This window comes from Lampetra fluviatilis, chromosome 3 (assembly GCF_964198595.1).
Source record: "Lampetra fluviatilis chromosome 3, kcLamFluv1.1, whole genome shotgun sequence".
Classification (NCBI taxonomy): Eukaryota; Metazoa; Chordata; class Hyperoartia; order Petromyzontiformes; family Petromyzontidae; genus Lampetra; species Lampetra fluviatilis.
The window spans coordinates 24,486,591-24,508,972 of record NC_136277.1 but is presented as its reverse complement, the minus strand read 5'-3'; the positions used below and the strand labels follow the sequence as shown (position 1 = coordinate 24,508,972).

The 22,382-nt window shown below is 44.3% G+C and overlaps 1 protein-coding gene across 8 annotated transcripts in view; it reads left to right on the top strand.

Annotated features, from left to right (window-relative positions):
- LOC144949432 (disabled homolog 1-like) overlaps positions 1-22,382 on the top strand; it is a 36,023-nt gene that overhangs the window by 12,627 nt on the left and 1,014 nt on the right. Inside the window, exons 4-19 of one of the 8 annotated variants that reach the window (XM_078879389.1) lie at positions 655-797; positions 963-1,042; positions 3,735-3,776; positions 4,456-4,595; positions 6,508-6,606; positions 9,002-9,133; positions 9,689-9,871; positions 11,164-11,202; positions 12,139-12,186; positions 15,647-15,706; positions 16,264-16,314; positions 16,676-16,738; positions 17,366-17,459; positions 19,417-19,658; positions 20,731-20,911; positions 21,727-21,929. In XM_078879389.1, coding sequence (XP_078735515.1) covers positions 985-1,042; positions 3,735-3,776; positions 4,456-4,595; positions 6,508-6,606; positions 9,002-9,133; positions 9,689-9,871; positions 11,164-11,202; positions 12,139-12,186; positions 15,647-15,706; positions 16,264-16,314; positions 16,676-16,738; positions 17,366-17,459; positions 19,417-19,658; positions 20,731-20,911; positions 21,727-21,929 — 1,635 coding nt within the window. In that variant the 5' untranslated portion in view covers positions 655-797; positions 963-984. Of the gene's footprint in view, positions 1-654; positions 798-962; positions 1,043-3,734; positions 3,777-4,200; positions 4,325-4,455; positions 4,596-6,507; positions 6,607-9,001; positions 9,134-9,688; positions 9,872-11,163; positions 11,203-12,138; positions 12,187-15,646; positions 15,707-16,263; positions 16,315-16,675; positions 16,739-17,365; positions 17,469-19,416; positions 19,659-20,730; positions 20,912-21,726; positions 21,930-22,382 lie in introns of those variants that run through there. The other 7 variants (XM_078879386.1, XM_078879388.1, XM_078879402.1 and 4 more) reach the window with 7 other exon arrangements.

Here is a 22,382-nt window from a genome sequence, read left to right as displayed (position 1 = left end):
AGGGTTCATTGATAAAATGTAACTCTCATAAAGCCAGACTAAAATTTCCTTAGTGGTCTTTGTTAATGGTTGAAGCTCATAGAAGCAGATTAATTTTCCCTTTGGGTTCTCATCACTCATACCTGACCAGGTGTCACTGTGGTCAGAATGCTCAACTCACGATAACATTTTTGCAAGTTCAAATCCTGATCAAAGGTCAACCCATGATGATAATGATTCATGATACCAACATCAGTCGTTACCAGTAGCGGCAACAGCAGCTCTCTGTCTTGGGGTTTTAAAAACGAGCAGTGGAAATTTGGTCTACATCAACAACGATGGTGGTTAACTTGTGAATCGACTTGCCCCTGTCTTGAAGATGTGAACACGAACTGGCAGCTCAGGGCCAAGGACAGTGACGAGTACTGCTCCACGTTAGTTGGAGGAGGGACACTCTGGGCCCTTCAGTGCAAGAAAATCCATTGTTGTACTGTACTTCTATGCTTCCCCATCTGTGCTTCCTATCTTCACCAAACCGTACTGGCCAGCATCGTGAAGTATGGTTAAATATCCCCCACGAACTTCATGGCTTAGGGAGGCCCTCGTCTAGCAGTGGGGTCACAAAAGGCTGTACTTGTACCCTGACTCTTAGGATGTCTACACTCTCGTTCGCAGGTGAGACACGATGCCCTGACCTTGCCTTGGTCACGATCGTTCAAAGGTCACAGGCAGCGTGACTTCCGCTTCATTTCGTCCCCATTTCTCTTCACCGACTCAAGTCGCTAACTTACCAAGGCCACTTAACGAGCATACAGGAGGTGGGTGTGCTTAGAAAATGCATTGTCAGTATTGTCATCATCAGCTGCAGCATCATCATCAGAAGCAGCATCGTTTTCATTATCATTGGCAACATCACCATCAGCAGCATCATCGTCATCATTATCATCATGGATCTACTGACCATATTCTTGTGGGTGTGTTAGCGAGCACCCGTTTGTGGCGAGGATGTCTATGGAGAGTGAAGCACAGGGAGGGGCGCTTGGCAAGAAGGAAAGAAGAAGAGGTAACGTGACGGACGTATACACACAAGTTCATGCGTATATATTTCTCACTTACATACAGAGACAAAGATCTCCCGTATAGCATAATTAGATTGTTGGGGAAAGTGCTGTTACCGAGCGTCGATGAAGGTCGGCATGGCACACGACAGGGTCGGTGACCAGCACCATGCCCGACCGCCAGTGTCTCCCCAGTGGCGATGTTTACACACCGCACTAGGTACTAATTTGAAGCTGAATCGACCTAGGGGAGGCCCAGGACCGGTTCAGATAATCGTCCTTGGAGTTGGCCGTGAGCAGGAATTGAACTGAGCTCTCTGGGTTTGTAGCACAGCACAGACTCATTCAACACACAAACAAACCTCAACCCATTCGCATGTAAGCGTTTGATGATGCATTGTTTAAAGACCGTTTCATCTCATATCGGTCTTTTCACGTGTTTGTAAATTTGAGCTTCATAGCTGGCTTCAGCCTAATTAAGTGAGAAAAAAATCTGAATGATTGTAAAGCAGTGATTTATGGGTTTCATTTTGAATTGTCAATGGTGACCAAGCTGGCATTGATTTCACAACACATAACCATTTTAATCACACTTGGCTGAGACTCAGATTCAAACCTAGACTTTTATGGGTGCCAGCTTGGCTTCTCTGACACAGCCCTTGTTAACCTGACATTTTGGCCATTATAAACACAATGAGATATAAAGAAATCTAGACAAAGGGCTCAAACCATGAAGACAGGAGCTCAGTGGAGCTGCCTCCCCCTGAGCTTCCCCTCCTGAGCCACCTAAAACCAGCTCCTCCTTGTTCATTAAAATTCGGTTTAATATTTGCCCAGAAAGTTGTGACTTCCTTGGGTTAATATTTTGTAACATTGGGAAGCATTATGAACTTTGCCTCCTCGTAAAACGTCACCGCACCATAAAGTGCACGTGTATGTTGACATTTTATACACACCGTGCCGCATTCTGTGATATAACAAGTTACCAAGTGGCTCAGCATGTTCATAATGGCTGTACTTGGAAATCTTAATCGGCACCACTGAGAATGTGGGTTCAGGATAAGAACCCTGGAATTTGGCATCTATCTCCATCTCTTTTAGGCAGATAATAATGGCCACGCTAGAGTGATGTCACTGGAGTGACATGACAAGTCACTGTGGCTGTAATGCCACGGTGGCATTGCTAGAGCGTGCCAAAAAGTCTCTATTAAATTATTTTGCCCTGAGTGAAGCTTAACACTGGTGACAGCCCAGGACTCGCAGCCTGCTCCTGTAGCTGCCAGGGAAGAGCTGTTCCTTTCTGTTGTGTCACCTTTGAAGGGCCGTTGCCACCTGTAGCAGTTATAAAGGAGACGTTTATTCACCTCCTGATAAAAAAAGCTCACAAAAGAGCACAATTGGGTCATAATTGGCAATGAAAATAAAATATAAATACACCTGCAATTGAACGACTATAAAATCACCTCTGCTCAATTATGGTAATTTACGCATTCCACCCGTGGTTAAGAGACTGTGGCGAAAATCTGATTAATTTCACACCTGTTATATTAACGAGGCCATAGCAGAGAAAAAAATGCGCTAATTGTGTCACTTCTCGTACTGGCTGCTTCGTTAAGCGGTCTCATTTTGAGGCAGCTGTGTGGGGAGCTCATGATGGATTTTTTCGGAAACACTGAGGCAACACGACTGAAATCCTGCTTTAAATCTGAGTTTCAGCCACCCGCGATTAACACTGCTTTCTCAAGTGTGAATTGTGTTTATGGACACCGTTTACTGTACACTAAAGCATATTAAATGTGTTTGACTTAATATAGCTTAATACAGCTATCAGGGATCCAAATATCAGATGGATTGCAATGCAATAAAACACATTTGCAGGTCATATTATGTGGCTAATAGGTTGTTGAAGTGACTTCAGAAGTATTTCTGTGAAGTTATCTTCCAGGGTCATTGTGTGACACGATGCAACGGTGTTACTGCTCGCTGTGAAAGACATTTACAAGTGAAACATTTTAATCTCCGTCATTATCTTTCTGTGGATTGCAGAAAATGTTTGAAGGTGTCAAATAAAACTAATATTTAAATGATATTAAAGAGTTAAAGGTGAAACAAAATATCCAAATAAAATATGAACGTTTGTGTAAAATACTTGCTATTGTTGGTTGGTTGGTTGTGGTGGATACGCGTGTCAGTGGTGTGAATGGAGACTGCATTGCCTTGTGGGATTCTCCCATGATGCTTTGCAGCCCGACGTTTAATCGGAGTGTTTGTGAATGATCTGAAGTAGAAATGTTTAGTTTGATTTGCTCCTGTACTGATCTCATCTTGTTATTTGTAATTATTTTCTTATTTGTAATCCTGGTGAGAGCCCATTTTGTTATCTTGTCATTCAGTTTTCGTCTCATTTTGTGTTTTTTATCTTTTGTCCTTTCTTTTGTTCGGTTCCTGTCTAATTCTGTTCTCACAGCAATTTGTTCTCATCTGTGTCTTGTTCCATCATCATCTCATTCTGTTGTTGTCTTCTTCTGTCCCGTTTCATTGCATTATCGACACTTCTGTTCTCTCGTGTTTTGCTTTCACGTTTCATCCTCCAATTTCCTATCCTGTTACAATCCCTCCTCTGTTCTGTTCCCAACCATTCCCTTTTTATCGCTCTCTCCCCGTCTCTCCTGTTTCGCCTGACTCTGGACCGTTCAGGCCCCTTCCGTGCTCTTCGCAACTCTCCCCAGAGTCGCAAGGGTGAGTAGATGGGAGGGTTCATAACGAACCATGGCAGGTTCATCATGGCCGTGTCAGAGACACTTTTGGGTGGGAGATGACAGCCTTTGCGTGGCCCACCTCTTAAGTGTTCTCAAAATATGAACAAATGTCATCAACTCAGCAGACCCTGACCAAACCGTAGACCGCATTGTGAACCGTTGCCAACATCGCATGGCTTTCAAACTTGGATCTAGGTCTTCAAGTTTCATTGCACTTTGCTGTATGCAATAAGAAGAAGTGCCACTGAAGCAGCACCACTGCGATGTCGGGCTGGAGCCCTGGGTCATGGATGTGTCTCTGTCTGATGGTTTATAATGGCCGTATTATAGACACCCACCAGCACGCACACTAAACCATGTCACTCATTACTCATGAGGAAATTAATGAGAGATCTGCTATGTAAATGATTTATGCGGCTAACAGGAATTCTTGTCATTCCTGTCTAAGGGGACAAGGGATACTGTTGCTGATGATGAAGATGATGTTACTGCTGCTGATGCTCCTATTCGTGATGATCGATGATGATGGTGCTACTACTATTCTTATTACTCCCGTAGCTTCTGCTGCTGCTACAACTGTTACTCCTGTTACTGATGATGCTTCCGCTACTGATGCTGCTGCTGATGATGATGATCCATCTACTGCCTCCCTCCCTCAGGTCAAGATAAAAGCGACACAGCGCTGATTCAGCGGTTCAAGGGCGACGGCGTTCGCTACCGGGCCAAGATGATCGGGGTCGACTCGGTGGCAGCGGCACGCGGCGACCGCATGTGTCAGGATTCCATGATTAAACTGAAGGTGCTGTCCAAATAACTTGCAATGTTTCTCCCAATATCCGCAAAACCCTCATATCCGGAAACCCGCGTATTCTAAAAGCAGCCAATCTGGAAAACCGCACGTCCGAAGAGCAACGTCTTAGTAAACCTGTGTACGGTGAAGATCGATTCATAGATCTTCCTAATATCCGTACAGTTATTCTTCCCATTGCACACAGACTTGTACGAATAAGAGGAATGGACCACAAGTCTTGGAAAAATTCATCCGATTGGGTCCGAGTTGGGCATGACCTGACTTGACCTGGAAGCACGTCACGTATCCCATTATCTGTGCTCAAACGCACGTAAAAGGAGTCGCACGGAAGTAGCAGCAAATGTATCCGATGATCCACACTTTTCTGCGGATAAGAGGATCCACCCATGAGCCTGGATAAGAGAGCAGTCACGTATCAACAAAACCTACGTGTATGCACACTGGCTTTTCCACAAACAAGTTTATATGCGGGCTAACAGATTAGGCATGTAACGACGTGCCAATTTGTCAATTAAAATTAATTATAAAGCTCGGATACAATATGTGTATGAATCAGTTGTTTAAAATGTATGAAAACTGCGTGCAAATTATATGCTGATGTTACATTTAGGTTTGAGGCAAGGACAAACTTTAATAAGCGAGAAAATAACAGAAACGATTACCACAAGAGAGACGTTTAAAAACGAGACGTGACAGAATCGATTCTTGAATGGAATTGCAATCACCCTCCCCCATTCACAACAATTCATCAGATCACCAGAGAGGTGAATTGGCACGTGCCTAATATCCAAAACACCTGCATATCCACCACACAGCTGCACCTTCACAACCCTGCAGATCCACAAAGCCATAAAGTTACATTTCCCATTTAATTATCATACTTTACCTCTCCTCAATCAACTTCACTCGCTTTCCGTTTACTGCACCGTTGTCTTTTCAAATACCTTACACTCTTTAAATCTCTCCATGGCCTTTTACCATACCTTATCTTGCCTCTCTCATCTATTTTTATGCCCCCCCCCCCCCCTCGTGCTCTTCGTTCACAATCTTCTCTCTGTCTCTCTCTGTCGCTCCTTCTCTCTATGCCCAATCTCGTTTTAGATCTTCCTCCCTCCTTGCATCCCTCCACTGCAATAAACTTTCCTTGCACATTAAGCAGGTCCCCTCCTTAACCACCTTTCGTTCCTCTCTTAAAACTCACCTCTTCTCCATTGCCCATTCCATTCCTCCTCCTTCATCTCGCCCCTCCACTCCATCCCGTTGCTCCCCTGCTCGTTCGTGACCCCATATGCCCTTGTTACGGTCACTCATTCGTCGGCCCGTTTGCACGCTCTTGCCATTTAAATCGCCCTGCTTTTGTACCACTTTTAAACTACGTAAAGTGCCTTGCGTTAAGGCGCTCTATAAAAATCTGCGCCCCTGGTTATCCGCACAACACTCAATCCTTATACCAGATATACCCAAACACAGTCATATCTGCTTGAAAATTGTGTATAATTGATTTAAGTTTAAAGCCAAATTCAACCCATAAGACAAGCAGCTCTTGTAGATGCGTGCCCAGGCTGTATGTATGCCCCAAGCGGTCTGACACGAGCTTGAAGCTTCATTTATGAGATAAATAAGTTAAAATTGTGTCGTACTCCAAGTGGCATTACTACAGTGCTATCTGGAAGTTAATTAATAGTGGGTTTTTTCCCATTAAGGAAACCTCAAACCCATGTCAAATAGCCCAGGACACAACCTGTTATATGTGGCTACTAGAGAAGGCCTCGGTTTTTATTTGGTTGAGTCTTCTTTTAAATAGAGAGACCAGGCTAAATGTGTGGTTAAATAACGGAGACGGGGCTGCGTGTGCGGTTGAATAACGGAGGCTGCTTGGTGGCTGTGGTTGTTGCTGCAGGGAATGGCTGCAGTAGCGAGGGCCCATGGGCAACACAAGCAGAGGGTCATTGTGTCCGTCTCCTTCTCCGGAATCCGGATTTACGACGAGCGGTGTGGAGTGAGTAGCCATCACCATCATCAGCAGCAACAGAAGTATCATCATTTTTGGCAGCTGAATCAGTAGCATCATCATCAGCAGCAGTAACGGTAGTATTTGCAACTGCAGATTTCACCTGTATCATCAATATCATTATCAGTTGCAGTTGCATTATCATTGTAGATATTATACACTGCATTATCGTTCACTGCACATACATGTATGTATGCGTTATTGCAGTAGTTAACGCTGCTGTACGATGAACCCCTGGCCTTAGTTAGATTCCTAGCCATGGCTAACGTCAGTAGTTAGTTATTTAAAAACCGATCCCAGGCTTTGTAATGCTACCTGGTGTGGTGAGTAAACATCAGCACCAGGAAGACAAAGAAGGCCAGGAATGGTGTTGGCCACATTTACCCCCTCATGTGATATGCAGGCCTTAAGAGCTCTGCTAAGCAGATGTAGTGACATAGAATCGGTCACTTAGCAGCATAGCGCTGGTTGCTGGCAGAGAAGGGGATCTGCAGTTACAGCAGCTCTGGCAGACAGCAGGTCACGTGATAGACCAGAGAGAGGGATGTAGGGGAAAGGTTACAGAGGGGGCACGTGAGGGAAGCCCGGGAACCCGCTAGTAGGTTCTAGAAGGGGGCGTGGCCGGGGCAGAGCGAGGCCACGCTGGGAGGATAAAAGGGGACCCCTGAGCGATGGCTCGGGGCTGTCGTCTGGAGTGGGATCCCCTCGTCGTGCTGCTGTAGTCTTTGCCGCCATCTTCACCATCTCGGCGTCGTCAGTCAGGCAGTCTGCCAGCTGTCCTGACTGGGAGCTGTAGTTACTCAGTGTGAACAGTGAAGGCTGTTAATAAATAGAGTGCCTCCTACTCCAAGTATCTCTGAGTCAGGCACTACATATGTATGGTATATGCAAGCAAATCCTCCTTCAGGTTAATGGTCACAATGAATGAGGTAGTATGAATGAGACAGACAGTACATGTAAGACAGAGAAAGTGAAACATAAATAACCAAGGTGATGTGACATAAATAACCAAGGTGATGTGATTCAAATTATTTATCCAGATGGAATCATCGGTTGTGTGTGTAGTTTTTTCCCCATTATTAAAAACTTTTGGAAGATTCCACTTCAAGGAAGATGCAACCCAAACAGCAAGTGGTTCTTGTAGGAACTTTAGATATTCTGCATGTTACGAGTTGTAAACTTCATGATAAATGGGGCTTCAAAGTTAAGATCAAGAAAAGTAACACAAAATAATCCAGTAAGTCTGCTTGGGCAGGACACGTCGCGATAAGAGATCATGGCTCATGGTCGATACGAATAGCTGAGTGACAGCCAAGGGAGGGAACACCTGAGAGTGACATTGCCCCATCCACTGCGCAGATGGGGCAATGACATCAGCTCATGTGCAGGTGCTAGATGGATTGTCGTATTGAAAGATGCAAAAGGTATCTATTTAGCGATTGAACATCTTAACACCTGTTTTATTTCCAGAAAGGGTAAAACCTATCCTTATTTTTCATACTTTATTACTGGCAAAAGGTCCCATGATGTAGCTGCTCACCCCGGGCTATAAATGCTCTGCTACGTGTGGCATTGTCTTTTTAAATTCTTTATATTAAGTTCGCTTGCTTGCTTAGGACCGTGCATATCTTTCGGTCGTTTTTTAACCCACTTCCCGTGATCCAATCGAGCTGACATTTTCCACACAGACTCGTTGTGCGTGACAATTAATGTTCGTGAAAAATGTTTTCCAAAATGTTACACTTTTTAGGACAAAAATATTATATTTAATTACCAATTGCTTAATGGTGCAATGCAATTATCTGACCCATAGGTGGCAGCCATCTCAAGCCAGAGGACGAGAGGACTCTAGCCGCCACGCATATAAAGGATTTATAGTGAAAAACTTTGTTTTTACGGGTTATACTTGTTACTGCCTGCTTTTTGGCGTTCTCTGGTCTGACACTGTTGAAACTAGGCCATAAAGAAGGCTCTCTCTGGTGTAGGTCAATCCATTTCAAAGACAATGCATATATTATCAGAGCATGTTTGTTTCCATCTTCACCACAAATACGTGTGGTTTATGCAGATTTTATTCCTTGCCAAAGGTATATATTTGGTGTTTGAACATCTTCAAACCTGTTTTATTGCCAGAAAGAGTAAAACCTATTCTTATTTTTCATATTTTGATACTGGAAAAGGGTCCCATGATAAGATGGTTAGAGATGGTGGCAGCTTGGTTAAATAATGGCTGATGGTCATGATGATGATTGACATCACTTTTACGTTCTAATACTACCATGCAGTGACATTACACCACTCCAGAAAGTCAATGTAAAGTCGTTTTTTTCTCCAGGAAGCCTCAAATTTGTACTTTGACTGAATCAGACTCTTGTGCTTGCAGGTCCTACAACACGAGCACCCCGTGCACAAGGTGTCGTTCATCGCACGGGACGTCAGCGACCACAGAGCATTTGGTTTTGTGTGCGGCACGGAGGGGGATCACCGGTTCTACGCCGTGAAGACGGCGCACGCTGTAAGACACGGGGACACGCGGGGGATGAGGAGGACATGCTGTGAGACACGGGGACACGCGAGGAATGAGGAGGACACTCCGTGAGACACAGAAACACACGGGGGATGCGGGGGACACGCTGTGAGCCATGGGGTCACGTGGTGGATTAGTGGGACACAGAAGCAGAAAAACGCAGACATGGTGACCCGGGTAGAGGGTTGCCGTGTTTGGGCAGAGACGCATTCACTGCTCATCAGCATCAACTGTATCAGTTTCATATCCTTAGCAGCAGCATCATTATCATCATGATCAACCGCAGCAGCAAGAGTAGACGTCATCATCGTCATCTTAGAGGGGCAGCCATTACTATGTATCCTGAGACATGGGGGAAATGGTGATACTAAAATAGATACAGATAGATAGGGAACACTCAATATCAGCACCATCATAAGCAACATCATGAGTATCAACATCACCATCAGTCCTTGTTTCTCCATGCTAACTGGTACCGCTATTTGCTTCCCTCACATCCCAATGCTTCCTCCTACGGTCAACCCTCTCCTCCCCCCTCTTCAGGCTGAGGGTCTAGTGATGGACCTTCGCAACCTCTTCCAGCTCATCTTCACCCTTCGTGAACGTGAGCAAAAGCAGCAGCAACAGAAGCAGCGTCCGCAGCAACCACAGCAGCAGCAGCACCAGGAAGGCACGGACAAAGAGCAGAGCAAGGATAAGCAAGTCGATTCGTGCGCCCTTTACCAGGTTATGATGCTTCACTTGCCTCTCGCACACATGGTTTCTCTTGATGGATGTTTCCTCATTTTTGCTGAGAGTTTTCTCCAGGGTTCAGTCTGCCAGTCAAGTTTTTCCCTTTCTATTTAGATGGTAATGATGATAATAATTCCTTCCCAGACCATAAAAAATACTCTGAAAAGGAATTGCACTGCCGACGCAAGCGGGTTGAGATGCGTTATCCTCTCCAATTGTGAGTTTTCTCTGGGATTTCAGAAATATCCTCTCGATAAAAGAAGACCGAATACACAAACACAGCTCGTCTTCACATTCCCGAAAGTCAATGTAGTGTGTTTTTTCTAATTAACTAAGCTTTAAACGCATGCCAGACAGTCTGGCACACACGGCCCAGACGTGCAGCTGCTAGAAATGACTTGGGTATTTTTAAACTTTCCAACTAAGTTTGAAAGCATTTATACATTGGCCCTGGTCCGTCAGTTTATCCAAAATAGGGGGGTACAATAACTCTCTTGAAGATTATCCAATAGTAGTAAACAAAGTTTGTTGCTAATAGGGACTTCGTACCAGAAAGAAAACTGACCAAATTGATAAAAAAAAAAGTTTGGACGCTAAAACCAGTGCTGTGGCATAATGACCGAGGCATGCGTGACCTCCCCCCCTACACCTCCCGATGACATCGTTACGCGTGATGTCATATCGCAATATCACATCGTGTCATTGCGCGGCTTGAAACGTAACGTCATTGTCACTTAATTAAACACTTCACTCGCAGACAAACACATGTTGGAAAGAGTTACAGAAGCGATGCATAAGCGTGACTTCTCATCCTCCTTTAGATTGCGTGTTTCTTTAATTCACATGTACAGGTTTTCTCCAGGGTCGTGCCGTATCTCTGCGAGCTTTCTGATTGTTTTTTTTCTTGGGCCGACCCTTTCTGTTTCTCTGCCTTCTGGTTCGATTTCGTACCTGTTGGCTTGTCCTTCCTGTATCATTTGCTCCTCCTTGCCGCTCCCTTGCTTCTGAATCCTCCCACTCGTTCCTCTTGCTTCTCTCATCTCCCTCTTCCTATCTTTTGCTCTCCGCTGTTTCCCCATGGTCCCCCACACTCCCCATTGCCTTCTCACACTTGTCTACGATGCCTTTTTGCATCCCTTTCTCCCCCTTGCTACTGTTTTCTCCCTCTCACTTTCTCTGGATTCCCCTTGCTATACCATACTCCCCTTTGTTGCTCTCGCTCCCCTATCCCTCCTTGTGCTTCTCTTTACTTCCCCTTGCTTCCCTCATGCTTGCGCCCTTGGCAGACGATACCTGACGACGACTCAGACGACCCAGTCTACCAGGTAACGCATTGTCTATCTGGTGCATGCAGGGGTTCATGGTGGCTGTTTCAGAGACACAGAACCAGCACTTCTGAGAACAATGAGTCGATGAATGGGTCTGGGGGACTGTTTCTCAGGGGCCTCATAATGGCCATCATGGGAAAATATTTTTAAAAATTTCGGAAATCATTATGGATGTGCGTTATGTCAGTGTTGTGTCATGAACCATTCTTGATCTACTTCTAGGCTAATCCCATCTATGCCCATTGACATGCACGTAACCCTTAGTGCATTGCCCCTTTTTCAAGATTGCATCTTTTTTCTACTCCCATACTGCATTGCTTTTTTCCCACAATGTATTGCTAACCTCCCAGAATGCAGTTCGTTATTTCAATTCCCAGAGTCCATTGCTGTCCTATGTACTGCATTGCTTTATTCCTAGTATGCATTGAGGGGCTGTCGCTGCACTCTCACGATGCATGGCTTCATTCTTAACGATTCCATTTCAATTTTTCTACTTTAGATTCCATTGCATTAGTCTTAATGGATTCCTAGAATGCATTGCTGAGCACTGTTTTTTTTTCAATAAAGCATTTTCTTACACCCAGAGCTTCCTAAGATTGATTGTTTTTATAAAAATACTAGAATGCATTTGAGGAGCCTATCTGTGCTTCCAAATTGCACTGCTGCGCTCTGGCTTCTCAGAATGCATTTTCCTCCTCAGAATCCATCATATGTATCGTTGGATGCATTACAGGTATCCCATGATGCATTGTTAAGGATGCATCACATATCTCCCAGCAAGCATTGTATGTACCCCAGGATGCATTTCTGGCTATTACAATGAATTAACTCTTCCCCAGGATTCAGTTCACTGCTGTTTTTTCTACAGAATTCTCTTTACTGGCGATTTCTTATTCAGTGTCTCTCTTCTCTTGCGACTCACGCTGGACTCAGTACATTATGTTTGAGCCCAGTCCGGACTCTGAGGAGTCCATCTACCAGGTGAGGTCCCAACCCTCGAGGCCCTGGGTTTGAACCCTGGGTATGGGTGTCTTTTTCGGTCTGATGTGGGGCTCATTATGGCTGCGTTGTGTTTATAATGTCTATGCAGGAGAAACAAATATCCTCGATTCAGTATGTATGCTTTTATGTTGAACTTATTTCGCACCGTACGTAGCCAACCGTGCTAATCGTACGTGCTTCGTCTAGATATCCTTATTTGTCAGAGCATTTATAATGTCCGTTCATAATGGCTGTGTCATGTTCCTAGTGATGGTGTCATCGACCCTGAACCAGTACCACTGTATTGGGTTCAGGCCCTTAATCCCGGTGTCTTTCTCTCAGGAAGATCATAATGGTCATGTCAGACATGTAGAACCAGCACTGATGAGGTTCTAGGTTTAAGCTCTGGGACTAGGTGCATACAGCCATACATAGTGCCATGCTCACACACACCCACATGCAAATCACTCAAACCCATACAGACACGCTTACACACACATCCCTCTCGCACATTATTTGCACACATACAGCCACACTTATACACACACACACTCATCATACATACAAAGGCAAAGATCCCCGTGTATAGCATGAACAGACTGTTGGGGCAAGTGTTGTAAGCTAGCACCTATGAAGGCCGGCACAGCACACGAGGGGGAGGGTGGCCAACACCACACCCGACCACCTTTGTCTCCCTGGTGATAATGTTTACATACCACACCAGGTATTTATTTGAGGCTGAATCGACCTAGGGGAGGTCCATAAACAGTTTAGAGAATCGTCACTGGTGTTGGCCGTGAGGGGGAATTGAACTCAGGTCGCTGGGTTCATAGCGCAAACATGATAACTGCTCTTTGGTTCTTTTCGGTTAAGTCACGTCTAAAAATAAAATAATAAATCAAAATAAAACAACACATTACGACGTTTCGATTGCAACACAAGCAATCATCATCAGGCATAAAGGAAATAGCAACAAAAATCTAACTAGAAAACTATAGACCGACATACAAGCAGACAGACATCACAACGGCACACATAGAGAGGAGTATACAGGCACACGAAAATTAAATAACCTAGTAAAATATTGAAATGTGATGTAATACAACACAGAGAGTCGGTTAACACACAATTAATGTGTGTTAACCGACACAATTAATGTGTGTTAACCGACTCTCTGTGTTGTATTACATCACATTTCAATATTTTACTAGGTTATTTAATTTTCGTGTGCCTGTATACTCCTCTCTATGTGTGCCGTTGTGATGTCTGTCTGCTTGTATGTCGGTCTATAGTCTATAGTTTTCTAGTTAGATTTTTGTTGCTATTTCCTTTATGCCTGATGATGATTGCTTGTGTTGCAATCGAAACGTCGTAATGTGTTGTTTTATTTTGATTTATTATTTTATTTTTAGACGTGACTTAACCGAAAAGAACCAAAGAATAATTCCTGCAGTCACGAAAGCTCCCACATTAAGAATGATAACTGCTACACTACCGCTCCCCACTCTTACATGCACACATCACTCACAGACACAGCCATGCTCACACACACATCACTCCCACATCCACACACATAGCCATGTTCACGCACACATTAGTCTCCCACACAGGCTCGTAATTACCCCCCACCGTCCTCCCTGCTGGTGCCACGTGGTGTGCGAGACTCGCCAGCTGATGCTCTTGACCATGATTGTGCCCCTTGACCACAGTTGACAAATTTGTTAAAATTCAAAACACTTAGCAACTCCAGACGGGCTTCTACATTTTTTTGAGTCACGATCCAGAAGTGAATTCAAAATTTAGATTTTTATACTCTTCACTTGTGTGATAATATTGCATCAACGTTACATTTGGCAAGTCCTCCATACCAATCAGCCTTCATTAAGCCTGAAGATTAGTTAAAAGAAAATATGTGTAGTGGATTCAACTGAGTCGCAGACGCACTCTTTGGAGGCAACACATTTATTAATACCAACACATTAACACAAAGGGGTTACTGCCCCTTTACCAGATAACCTATGGTGGTGGACCACCAGGCTAACTAGTTACTGGGAGTAGCTACAACGGACATGACCCTGGCTCGGGTCCTTGTCCACGTGTTGGTGACTTCTTCTTGCACGTAGAACTTAGATCTTCAGATGACGACAGCAACGCTGAACCCCGGTCCCTGTGGGGACCCGGTTTAAAATGCTGCTGGGTCGTGGCGGGCCCCGCCCCCGCCCTTGGCCACGACCACCTTCGAGAAACCTCCTGGAGACCCTTCCCTGACACGTGACCACCCCCAAGCCCCCACCTGGGGCCCCTGTGTAGATCTTACTGGTCACGTGCCTCCCAGGGTCAACCAGAGTGCCACGGCCCAGGGTAACCTCATCCCATGGCTGACACTCTCACACTCCCTCCTGTAGGAGTCAGCACTGCACGACACGCGTGGTGCCACTGCGCTATCCCAGCGCTCACCAAGCCCCCTCTAGGGCTGGTACTACACCCACCTACGATGACGATGCATCGCACGCCTTGCCTCGCTAGAGCCAGCATTACCCAGTGACATTCACGATGTCGCTACACACGTGATGTCCGTGATGTAAGGGCATTAGTAGTGGAATGATGCTTTGCCGTTTCTATTAATCGAGTTTACAAAACACGCATCAAATCGTATGTGTGCAAGAATCTCTATGTTTTAACATGAATACATATTGTATGACATGGGTTTACGTCACTTGTGCACCCATTTAAGGTAATACAGTTTACGGCAATGTAATTTTTAAAATGTTTTCTTGTACCAAATAGTGACACTATATTGTGATTATTGATTCAATCGCTGGGTGCGACTAGGGAGTCCGTGCATTATTCCATTGCGAGTATTCACAACTACGCCACCACTTTTAATAATCCACTCTTCAATTCAACCGCTATAATTTTATGGACAATTTTCGAATTGCTGTAAAGCCCCTTGGAATAAGGCGCTATATAAATCTAGGATAATAATTATTTGTTTTTTAAATATATTTTGCAAGCCTGCATTTAAACACGACAGTCATTTAGCTGTACGATTTTATTTCACCGTAATTTTGAATCAGGCAGAGTACCATCAAAATAATGTCTTTATATAGCATCGAAAGGACACTACATTGCTGTACGCTGTACAGAAACAGTAGGTATATCTAAGGTTGACCGGGGACTTGTATCATCTTGTTTCTTTTTTGTAAATGCGCCTCACATTTATTTTGCTGTGCTTTGTTGCTGTGCTTTGAATTCACATTTTTTTCTCATTGTCTCAATGGGTTCTTACCTGGTTGTAAAAGACTTGATTACTGTAATGGCAATGTCATGTTCGTAACGGCCGATCCTTGTCAGCACAGAGGTGTGTGTGTGTGATTATCATGATTTGTAAGTGAGTGATTGGATATCATTTGCTCTCATTAGCTACCATGGTAACCACTCTTCTGTGCCTTATTAACAGGTGCCATCAAGTCAGCTGAAGGATGGAGTGTACGACATCCCAATCAACAAAGCCTCTGAGGTGTGAGGTTCATAATATGGCCGTGTCAAAGAGACTGAGCCAGCACTTTTGTGATCCTGAGTTCGAGCCCTAGGTCTTAGTGTGTCTGTGTTTCTTGGGAGTTCATAATGATTCTGTCAGAGATACTAAGCCAGGAGCATGGAAGTTTTGGGTTGAAGGCTGGGTCCTGGGGCAGGGTTTCTCTCTCTGTCTTAGGGTGTTCATAATTACCACGTTCTAAATTCCTAATAGCCACGTCCGAGATGGTATCACCACTTAGAGCCTTGCTTCGGGCCTTGGGTCTGGGCATCTTTCTCTTTTGCAGGAGGTTCATATTGGCCAAGGTCGGGTTCATAATGTTTGGCGTCATTGACTGCGTAAAAGACACTGAGCTCTCAAGTTTGAATCCAGGTTCCGGCCTCCCTTGTCTAAACCAGTTCTCAGCCACCTTCGATGAAACCAGGTTCCCTTGTATTGTGAGTTTGACGGCAGAGGATAACAAAGCATTGACGGAAGTGTTGTGGAATCAAAGGCTGTGCCCATGATGTTGTCTTGATCTTGATGTCTCTTTTTGTCAGAATGGAAGCTCTCTGCTAGAACTAGAAGCCCAAATGGACAGAATGCTTTTGGTAAGTTTACTTGTGACAGTATTATAACCAGAGATCCTATGCCTCATTGTGTATGTGTTACGTGTATGTGTTTATTACATACGTACTATGTGCATGTATATGTGTAGACAGAGGTGGCACATTGGTTCCCACCAGCCACAACACCAGTGGCAAGTGCTTCAGAGAATGCAGTGGGCCTCCCCTGGGTGAACATAGCCATAAATTATTAACTGGCACAAGTGTGAACATAAGTGATGGGATACGAAGGTAGCCCGGTCGTAGTGCTTGCCACACACGTGGCAGCTTTTAAAGTGCTTGCTAACATTGCTTGCTCCTACAGCCTACAAGGCTAAATGGGGGATATTTGTCTTTTCTGTTTCAGGACTCTTCTCAGTTTGGTTTATTTGGAGACATCACTACACCACCGGACATCACCTCCCCTCCCGTGAGTATATGCAAGCTAACCATTTCAGTCTGCTAGTGAGCCTCAAGCGAGAAGGTGCGAGCCCTGGGGTGAGTGTGAACACCTTTGCAAATGAGATATTCCATCTCAAGAGATTATGCTGGTAAAACATTCCAATAAATAAGTAAAATAGTGTCTCTCTGAAGAGGCTGTTGGAGACACCGAGCCACCACAGTTGAATTCCTGGATTCTATCATTGGTTCTGGACGTGTCTCTCAAGAGGTGTTTAATGACGGTCAGAGACATCGAGCCAGCACTGTTGACATCCTGGATTCAAACCCTGGTATGGAGTGTCTTTGTTTCATATGGATAATATTGGTTGCAAAAGTCTATGTGTTAAACTATTTCATAAGGATTCATAATGGGTGTGTCAGAAACACTGAACCAACAACGATGAGATCCTCGGGTCAATTACAGGTAGTCCTTTGTCCTTTAAACAGATATTTTAACACAGCCATTTTGAACTCGCTGAATTAGGGAGACATCCAGACCTAGTGCCTGAACCATGAACCGAAAACCTGAGCCTTGCTGGTTCAGTGTCCCCGACACGGCCATTATAAAACCACATTCCCGAGCCACCTTGGCTTATGTTTTCTTGTTTTTCCTCAGACCCCTATTTCTCCAGATCTGTTTGGACTTGGCGATGTCTCCTCGACCAATCAACAGCTTCCGCCCCCCCCTCCAAACAAGATGGTTCCCCTAGGTGGGTTGGGTAAGTCGAGAATGCGTATGATGGCCAGCTCATTTATGTTGTATGTGGCTGTATAAGTGTATATATCTGAGATTTATATTGATTCCTTTTCTCCAATCCAATTTTCAAAAAACATCATATGTGGCTTAAATAAAATTGGCGAAATTGTGTAATCTTGTCTGACTCCCATTATATATTGTGTTGTATTACTTTCATCATGCAATTTCACTGTAGACATTCCATTTTTAATAATGATTTGTTTCTATTTGGCACCCATTACGCCGGGCCATCTTATAACGCTATACACACGAAAAGCGACTTGCATACATCTGATCTCAAACATTCGAAAAAGGGAACCCCGGTGGCAGCTGTCCCTTTGGGAATAAGATGACTCAGCACTTGGCCTGATAATGGGCATGAGTGCGCCATTCGCGGGCAGGGTGGGGGTCAATGATTGCTTTGTGGATTCCCATTTTAGTAATTTGCGAGTACTTTTTTTTTTATTTGCCAAATTTGTACCATAATGCTGTTACACAATGGCCTACTTATTTTTAATGATGTCAGGGGATCATATTCGTTGGGGCTTTCGGTAAAATCATGTAGATAGGTTCAAATTAATAAAAAATTAAATAAACCAAAAACTACGACGTTTCGATCACAACACAAGCGATTGTGACTTTACCGAAAGACCCAAAGAATATGAATTCCTGCAGTCACGAAAGCTTTAAGTCAAGATTGATGTCAGGGGATCCTTAGTGTTCACTGTGAAGCAGACGGTGTGGACTTTTATGGTTAATACGTGGTTTTTAGCATTTTTTAATGTTTTTGGATTTAGGCTTCGGTTTGTGAGAGCTTCAATGGCTGCATCAATTTCCACTAAATCTGTCATAACAACGGATGGAAATTAACGACGGGAAATTATCGAAGAAATGTAAGAAGGCTTGTAGAGTTTTCTAAAAGTAAATATGAACAAAACAATAAAATAACAAGCTTGATAAACAATTGAATGTATCTGTGGGAGACACAACTGAAAAAACATCAGATTATTTATACCTCGCGCAGTAGTTGAAGGCAGATCAGGATAAAAATTAATAATTAAGGAGGCGGTTGACAGGTCGGAGTGCTTTTTGGAAAATGACCTTAATATGTAATGAAAAGCAACACAAAAATATACCTAAAAAAGGAGGTGTTCATAAAAGTGTTTTATGTGCTATCACGTATGGATCTGACAAATTACAACGAGAATGAACAAAAGCACCGAGAGCAGTAGCAAGCTTCGAATTACACAGATACAGAAAAAGGAATGCGTATGTGGATGTATGGAGGAGTGCTAGCGCAGTAGTGAACACACTTTACTCTGAACCTGGTGACCTGCACTCGACCAGCACAGTGAAGTAAGGTCAACCATTGCCCATTACCAACACAGCGTGGAGAGGTCTTCATTCAGTAGTGAATTGACAAAGGTCCGTTATATTTTTAGGAATAATTAGTTAAAAAATTAACCTAACTATAAATCCTTTATATGCGTGGCGGCTAGAGTCCTCTCGTCCACTGGCTTGAGATGGCTGCCACCTATGGGTCAGATGATTGCCTGCCACCATTAAGCAATTGGTAATTAAATATAAAAAAAATTTCCCTAAAAAGTGTAAAGTTATGGAAAAACATTTTCACGAATATAAATTGTCACGCACAACGAGTCTGTGTGCAAAATGTCAGCTCGATTGGATCACGGGAAGTGGGTTAAAAAACGACCGAAAGATTTGCACGGTCGTAAGCGCGCAAGCAAGCAAGCAAGTGAACTTTATATGAAGGATTTAAAAATGATGTTATATCCTTATATGCAGGTGTACATATACAGCAGATGTGCATAGTATGTACAGTTGTACATATGCACGAACGCTTGACAACATTTCACCTGTCCTCCCTCACTCCCTTTTCTGCTTCTTTCCCTTCCCTACTCTCCCTGAAGCCTACAGCCTGCCCACCACCCCCGCCGCAGCGTGGGGCACCATGGGCCCCGTAGTGATGTACCCGGCAGGGTGGGTGGCCCCCCAGCAAGCGTCCTGGCCCGTGGCTGCTGCGGTGACCTCCCCGTTCGTTGTGGCCCCCTACGCTGCCATGCCCCCCACTACGGCCCGGCCTCAGCCTCTGCCCGCTGCCATACAGGCAGGCGCCCAGGCGAGGAGAGGAGCCAACAATAGCGCATTTAAGGTGAATTTAACTCAATCGAGCATCGTCCCCTGTTGCAAAACTACTAAATTAAACTTTTATGTAATCAGGTAATCCCCGCTGAGCTATTAGCTCCTCTTCAGCAGCGATCTGGCCACACATGATAGCTTATCACAGTGGCTTATCATATGTGGGAATTTATAGTTGCCAAATAATCTAAACTAAATGCAAGGTTCTAAATGTGGAGGGGAAAAAATGGAGGACCTGGAGAAAAAAGCCACGCAACCATGGGGAATATACAGGTATCAGGGTCGGAATCGAACCCATGACCTCCCGCATACCAAGCAAGGGAGATAACGTCTCCCCACCAGAGCACTCATGCGTGTGAAACCGAGTGCCTTCGTGATAGCCTTGCAATAATATAATTGGCTAATCATTTGAATTATTTTATTTACCCCATTGCCAAGCAATGCAGCCCAACAATATTGCCGACCCAAATTGTCAGATAATTAACAATGTGTCACCTTTTCGATTTTAATCGATTCTACGCTCTCAATATACATGTCAAACTGTCCATGTGAGATTGTATTATGATTGTGTGAAGCTTGTGTAAATGATGTTCTGTTATGGTAAAAAGAATGTAGTCGACAAAGCTGTTCGACAAAGATAAAAATACAAGAAATAAAGCAAATTAAACAGCAGAAATAAAACAAAGAATATTTTCTTGAGTGGAATCACACTCCAGGATTATTGGAACAATTGTTCTGTGGCCAATAATTACTGGTAATAATGTTTACAATAAATAATCTCTTTTTTTTTACCAGGAGTGCCTCGCTGATTTTCAGGATGGTCTTGCATTGGATTGTTCAGCCATTTAATTTTTAAGAAACATGTGTGTGTGTGTCTGTCCTGCTACTGATGATTGTGCTGATTATATATCTGCAGCTGCTGATTATGGTACTATTGCTGCTGATGGTGAAGCTGCTGATGGTGGTGCAGCTGCTGATGATAGTGCAGCTGCTCCTGATGATGGTGGTGCTTCTGCTGGTAATATTGCTGTTTAGTATGTTTATGATGACAGGGCTCACTAGCTACCCCCTCCACCTTATCCCAGGACTTCCAGCTGGCCCAACCACCCCCAGTGCCGGCACGGAGCCACCCACGGGCATCTGCACTCGCCGGGACCTCGGATAAGTTTGCCGAGTACTTCTCCGAGAGGATCGGCGTGGCGCAGGACCCCGACGACACAGACGATTATGACATTTCACAGCTGACCGTCACGCCCTCCGCTTCAGGTGCCATCTCCCAGTTTTGTCCTCCCCATCTCTTTTGTGTAACTGCCCTTGTCTCCCTTTCCTTCCTCTATCTCCTGCTTGTCTTCCTATTCTCTCCAGTTTTCTCTACCTACCCTTGTCCCCTTTTATCTCCGCTATCTTCCCTTGTCTCTGCCTTGTCTCCTATACCTCCCCTTGCCTCCCACTTGTCCCTGCCTTGTCCCACTCATGCCCCTACATTCAACCTTGAGGCTAAAAAGCAGTATTGTTAAACACACACACCCGAAATGTTTTTCAGGCACTTATTTATGCACTGTGCTACCAACCTGGTGACTTGAGTTCAAATTCTGGCCATGTCTAACATCAGTGGCGAGTGATATATATGAGCCAGTGCTGGTACATTCCCTTGGTCAACTGAGCCTTATTTTAGCACCTGTTGCAGTGTGAGAGACAAATGGAGTGGGGTTTGGTGCTAGCCACACTACCGCGTTTGTACGTCGTGCCAGTCTTAACAGATCCTCACGAAGAGTAGGTCAGTTGAGAAATAATGTGGATCTCTTTCATTGTATGTATATGCCATCCATAGCCGTTATGAACCAGTCACAGCCATTCTAATCCTGAGCGAAAGATACACTAATATACATGATTTTGTATTATTATCCAGGGTTCAAATGCAGGATTTAGCAGTGATGGATTAAGTGTCTCCGTCACAATCATTTAGGCCACCTAAGATAAATGGAAACATCCAGTCTCCCAGTTTGAACACCAAGTCCAAGATCTAAATGTTGTTGGTTCGGTTTCTGACACAGCCATTATAAACCCATGTGACTCACCAGATCCTTCCTCGGGGTCTCTGTCGGCTGCATCATCAGCACCGGCTTCACCTCCTAGGGCCGAGGCTCCGGCCACAGGCGACGGCGCCACCACCGCCACAACCACCACCACTACACCCAGCACCACACCCAGCCATGCTCCCACTCCCGCATCAAGGTCATTCGAACACAGTCCCAAAGCTACTGGAGATAAGGCACCAACACAGGTGAGCAGTGGTGGTGATGTTAATGATTGAGATAACGCTCACATATGCGTGGGTAGATTACCTGGGTCGTAGAATCACTGTTTGCGATAAAGGAATAGAAAATATAGTATTCCTTGCTCATTATTGCCTTTTTACACACCTGCTTCTTCAATTATTAACTCCTCCTCACTTATGGCTCAGTAACCAATGACTTTACAAATCAATACAAAGAAAAGTCTTCAGCCCCATAAAAACTCGACCAACATTAAATATGTATTGCTAGCATCTTTTGTATATGGTTTGTATTGTTGGTTTTGGTTTTATCCAGGCCATCCCTTCCACTACCCCAGATAATCAAGAGTTTGACTGTAATGATTGTTGATTATCTTATGATGCTGGTGATGTTGCTGGTTCTGGCTATCAAGTAGTATCCGTATTAATATTATACTCTCCTTTGTTAATAAACATCAGTTA